The sequence below is a fragment of the Borostomias antarcticus genome, assembly GCF_949987555.1.
Source record: "Borostomias antarcticus genome assembly, chromosome: 20".
NCBI classification, from domain to species: domain Eukaryota; kingdom Metazoa; phylum Chordata; class Actinopteri; order Stomiiformes; family Stomiidae; genus Borostomias; species Borostomias antarcticus.
The window spans coordinates 9,940,564-9,945,563 of record NC_140253.1 but is presented as its reverse complement, the minus strand read 5'-3'; the positions used below and the strand labels follow the sequence as shown (position 1 = coordinate 9,945,563).

The following is a 5,000-nucleotide window of genomic DNA, read 5'->3' as shown; positions in this document are numbered from 1 at the left end:
GGCACGCTCTGTTCCCACCATCTCTATGTACCCGCACACACGAGGACAGCCCTGGGTGAGAGCGCAGTGAGACATGGGACGTCTGGCGCCCTCAGCTGTTCTATCTGTGTGTGTGTGTGTGTGTGTGTTTGTGTATGTGTGTGTGTATGTGTGTGTGTGTACTACTTGCTGGCGGCGGCAGCACACACACCAGGATGAACCTCATTATTGGCGCTACACCCAAAATCAGAGCTTGGGCTCTGTCCCAAATCGCCCCCTGTTACCTTCCAAACCCACTTGTTTAAATCACTAGTTACCGTGTGTGGAGGACAGATCTTGGCTCAAAGTGAAGGAAGTGGCCATAGTACACATTCAATCCCATTTAAAATGGGATCGGGATTAGTTGAAAATACAACAATTAAAACAAATTAAAAGGAGAAAAAGAAATGTTTGTTTCTTTTTACGGTTGTAAAGGAGTCTTTTCGTAGGCGGCTAAAGTGCATTAGACTTTGTCCGTAGGGAGGGTGGGAGAGGGGTCAGGTGAGAAGGGTTTGGCACTGGTCCGCAGCTAATCCGCTCTGCGGTTCGCACACACACGCAAGCATGCACGGGCCGCGACCCCAGACCGCCCCCCCCCCCCCCCCCAACACACACACACACACACGTTGACATCTGAGTGGGGGGGGGGGGGGACGACGACAACGAGGTGACGTCCGGGACCGACCAGGCCTCTGATTGGCCGGCCGGAACTACCCGCTGCGTCTCCTCACGCCTATCGAATCCCGCCCCGCCCCCAGATGTCCACAACCGCAGGGGGGGGGGGGTGTCGGCGGCGTCTGATCATCAGCGAGTAGAGACGGGTGGGGGGGGCGGGGGAGAAGGTCAGAGTTCAGAGTTCACACGGGGGAGGTACCTGAACTGGGCCAGCCGTGTTGGTGGTGTTGGGGGTCCGGGGACAGGGGGTGGGGGGTCAGCAAGGTGAGGCAGGGGCTGTCGATGTCCCCCTCGCCCACCAGGGTGAGATCCGAGAGGCTCTCCTCCTGGAGCGCGTGGCCCGACGACTGCGCCGCCCTCTGGCGGGGCGCGCCCTGGCCGGGGGGGGCGTGGACGGGCGACAGGCCGCCGGGGAAGGGCGGAGGGGCCCGTCGTCTCCCCGCCCCCCCCAGGGACGAGTCTAGGCTCTGCGAATGGTGGCTGGCGTTGAGCGAGTGGGAGGAGCTCCCTCCCGCCCCCCCCGCTCCTCCTCCTCCTCCTCCGGCGCCGTTCTCCCTGTTGCCCCGGCGGCCGTCGTCGTGGCCGTCGTTGTCGCGGTAACGGGGGGTGGAGCACGCGTGGGGCTCCGTCTCGTAGGGCCGATGGGGGGGAGGGGGAGGGGCCGAGGGCGCCGACGGCGACGACAGGCGCAGGAAGTCCGGCAGCTGGAGGTCGCTCTTGTTCAGCAGACCTCGCTGGTCGTCTGCTCTGTTGCTCTGAGCTTTGGATATGAGGTCGAAGAACTCTGCGCACACACGCACACACACACACACATGTGAGAAAACAACAAAACACACACACACACACACACACACACATAACAGAAGCATCTCCACTGTGTTATGACATTGCAGAGCAGGCAGGAGGTGTGTGGGTCTGTTAGAGCGGTCAAAGCTACAGGCTAGAGGAGTGTGTGAGAGAGGAGTGTGTGAGGGGTTATGCATTCAGCCGGTCCTCACAGCACCGGGCCGGCGTCAGGGTTAGTCGGTGTCAACACAACGCCACAGCTAAGTGGATAGAGAGAGAGAGAGAGAGAGAGGGAGGACTTCTTTTTTTTTTTTTACCTTCTGCTTCGTCTATATTTATCTTTTTCTGTTTTCTCTTTTCCGGGGGGTTCTTAACGAGGGCGACGGGGGCGCGGTCATGCCGGGGGGCGGCGGCGGCATCTCGGACCGGGCCGGGGCCGGCCTTGCCGCTGTTGTCCCCCCGCGGTTTCCCGGACGGACGCTCCTCGCCCTGGGAGAGCCACAAGGAGAGTGGAGGGGCGGAGTTAGGGGCCTGAGGGGGGGGGCGTGGCGTGGCTTGGGGCGGTGATGATGCGAGGGGGCGATACTGGGGCGTGGTGATGTTGCGGCGCCGTCGTTTGGGCTGGATACATCGGGTTTGTGGGTGGGGAGGGAGGGGGAGGGATTGGTTGATGGCATCGAACGGGAAGAAGTCGATCGTTTTGTTCGTGGTCAATCTCTTCACACCCTAACAGGACGAGCTCATCCAAGCACACCGACATAATCTCCGGCAGATTAAAACGGATTAATCTCCGAAAACACACAAAACACACCGCCAACCAGTCCACACTACTGCTAACCACTACTAACCACTACTAACCAGTATTAGTCCTAAAAAGGACTAAGAGTTAAATCCACTAATCCACTAAGAACGCTCCCAAAGTTTGCCACCAAGTCAGTCAGTCCCCTACATCCAGAGCTCCAGAGAGAGGGGGGCATTGGAGGGTTGCGGGGCCCAGCTGAGGCTCTCCAGGCTGGGCTGGGACCCGCCGTGCAGCGGGCGGGAGGGGGGGGGTGATGGAGAAAAATTAGCCGAGAAAAACCGGAGAAGAAGGTTACAGTGAGTTCAGCGGCAGGCAGACCAGACAAACACACACACACACACACACACACACAAGCACACTGGCTGGCAGACATGCGCACACACACACGCGCGCGCGTGACCACGTACGAACACATAACACGCATAACTGTAAACGTGGCCGGGGACAGGAAGACCGAATCGCAGCGTGACATCATCAACCAGAAAGTGGACATTCCGTGGGGTTACAGAACATTCCGGCGTGAGGAGGAAGAGGAAGAGGAGGAGGAGGAGAGGGAGGGAGGAAGAGGGAGAGGTCTTACTGTTGCTGATTGGTTCCTGGTTGTGAGGGTCGGGGCGTGGCTTTTAGAAGGGGCCAGCTTCTGTTTATCTATTAAAGAGGAGGAGGAAGGGGGACAAAGAGATGATCAATCAATCAATCAAAGCTTTATTTGTATAGCGCATTTCATACCCAGAGGCAACACAATGCGCTTTACAGAGAACAAGGGAGGTGGGCATACGACCCACTCTCTACATATTCCAGAGGGAAGCAAAAAAAACAGTAATCACCGGGGGGCCAGATAAGTGAGCTGTAAAAATTCTTCCCTGACCCCTCTCAACAAGGCGATCGAGCAAGCTCCAGGAGTATGTTTGTCTACCGGCTAAGAACATTTATGAAGCAATACATTGCATTAAATTACATTTCAGAGTGAGAGAGGCTAAAAGCATCATAGGAGAGAGAATATTCTACGGACATGCTACATCATCCACAGTAGACACAGGGGTATCTATCGGACTTCGTGAGGTCTGCTGGTGACAGTGGGGCATCCCCACTGATAGATGATGGTATCTGTATGTGTGTATGTGTGTGTGTGTGTGTGTGTGTGTGTGTGTGTGTGTGTGTGTATGTGAGCGTGCGTGCGTGTGTGTGTATGTGTGCGCATGCGCATGTGTTCTTTACCATTTCCAGGGCTGTGGTCGGCTACATCCAGAACCACTCTGAGTCCATCTAGGTTCGATATAGGAAGACCTAGATCTAGTGGTTCAGTCTCGCCGCTCTGTAAAACACACACACACACACACACACACACAACATACAATCAACATACAGTGAATAATGTGCCGGAAACACACAAGACACACTCTCTTTCTAACTCAATATCACACACACACACACACACACGGGTGGCGGGTACTCACGATGCGAGCCACCAGGTCGGCGAGGTGCAGGCCGTACTTGGCCACGACGGGCCGGAGGACCTCGGTGACGGGCTTGGTGGGCTTGGCTTTCAGACCCACCGAGCGGTTGATAGGGACCAGGTCCAGTCTGGGGGGGGGGGGGGGTGGGGGGGGGGTGGGGGTGGGGGCGGAGGTTGATGGAAAGGGGAGGAACACCAAAGCAAAGTTAGCACGAGCGTTTCAAATGACTCGTTTCACAACGACGGGAGCGTCTCGCCTTGCTTTTAATTTGTTTTTACACTTTGCTTACAGATATACAGACAGCTATCTGCCATTGAGCTACATCTCAATGACTTGATTGATTGATTGATTGGTTGATTGGTTGATTGGTTGATTGATTGATTGATTGATTGATTGATTGATTGATTGATCTGGACTTCAGCGAACTAAAGCGGTATCGTTTTATGAAGCCTGAAACACAATACGTGATCCACAACATCACAACAGGCCTAGCGAACGCCATTTGGCGCATTCATCCACCCAAAACCTTAGACATTCACAGTCCCGGAGGAGGGACCCCGGATGGGGAGATGGGACCCCCGGCCCTAGCAGCAGCGGAGCTACGCTAGACCAGGTGAGCTACGCCAGGCCGCCCTCCCGTCCTGACCGGGCCATGGAGGAGGGGGCGGGGTTTATTCACCTGAAGAGCGTGCGCTTCTCCAGACGCAGGTCCCTGGAACACAGCGTCATGCAGTCCTGGTCCAGAACCAGAGGCTAGGAGAGAGGGAAGAGAGAGAGAGAGATAGAGAGAGAGAGAGAGAGAGAGAGAGAGAGAGAAGAGAGAGATAAAGAGAGAGAGAGAGAGTAGATGTCATCGTTTCCAAAACAAACAAACAACTTTTATTGTCATACGGTGGATTTTGAGCAGCACACGGTGATGAGGCGCACACACACACACACAGTGACAGGAGTGTCCACCGATGAAATATTTCTCTGCTCTAAGCCCATCCCATCGTCCTTCTCCCAAGGGCAGCTGGGAGCAGACAGTAGGCAGCGTGCAGGGGACGCGCCCGGGGACCAAACCAAGTCCTCTTGTCTGTCTTCATCAGGGACAGACAGCGTGAGCGAGCTGTTCTTCTGCATGTTTTTCATATTGAGTTATTTTATGCGAACACACAGAGAACATGCAAACTCCACACAGAAAGGCCCGGAGACCTTCTTGTTGTGAGGTGACAGTACTAGGTACTACGCCACCGTGCCACATGTGAGCGGTTTTGGCAGTT

At 55.7% G+C, this 5,000-nt stretch overlaps 1 protein-coding gene across 1 annotated transcript in view; it reads right to left on the bottom strand.

Annotated features, from left to right (window-relative positions):
• The window catches only part of rgs12b (regulator of G protein signaling 12b), a gene marked incomplete at both ends in the record, with an annotated part of 42,239 nt that overhangs the window by 5,347 nt on the left and 31,892 nt on the right, over positions 1–5,000 (bottom strand). The window contains 6 exons of the mRNA XM_084454659.1: positions 893–1,477; positions 1,797–1,968; positions 2,862–2,929; positions 3,500–3,596; positions 3,739–3,865; positions 4,418–4,491. Of these exons, the coding sequence (XP_084310785.1) occupies positions 893–1,477; positions 1,797–1,968; positions 2,862–2,929; positions 3,500–3,596; positions 3,739–3,865; positions 4,418–4,491 (1,123 nt within the window). The remainder of the gene's footprint in view (positions 1–892; positions 1,478–1,796; positions 1,969–2,861; positions 2,930–3,499; positions 3,597–3,738; positions 3,866–4,417; positions 4,492–5,000) is intronic.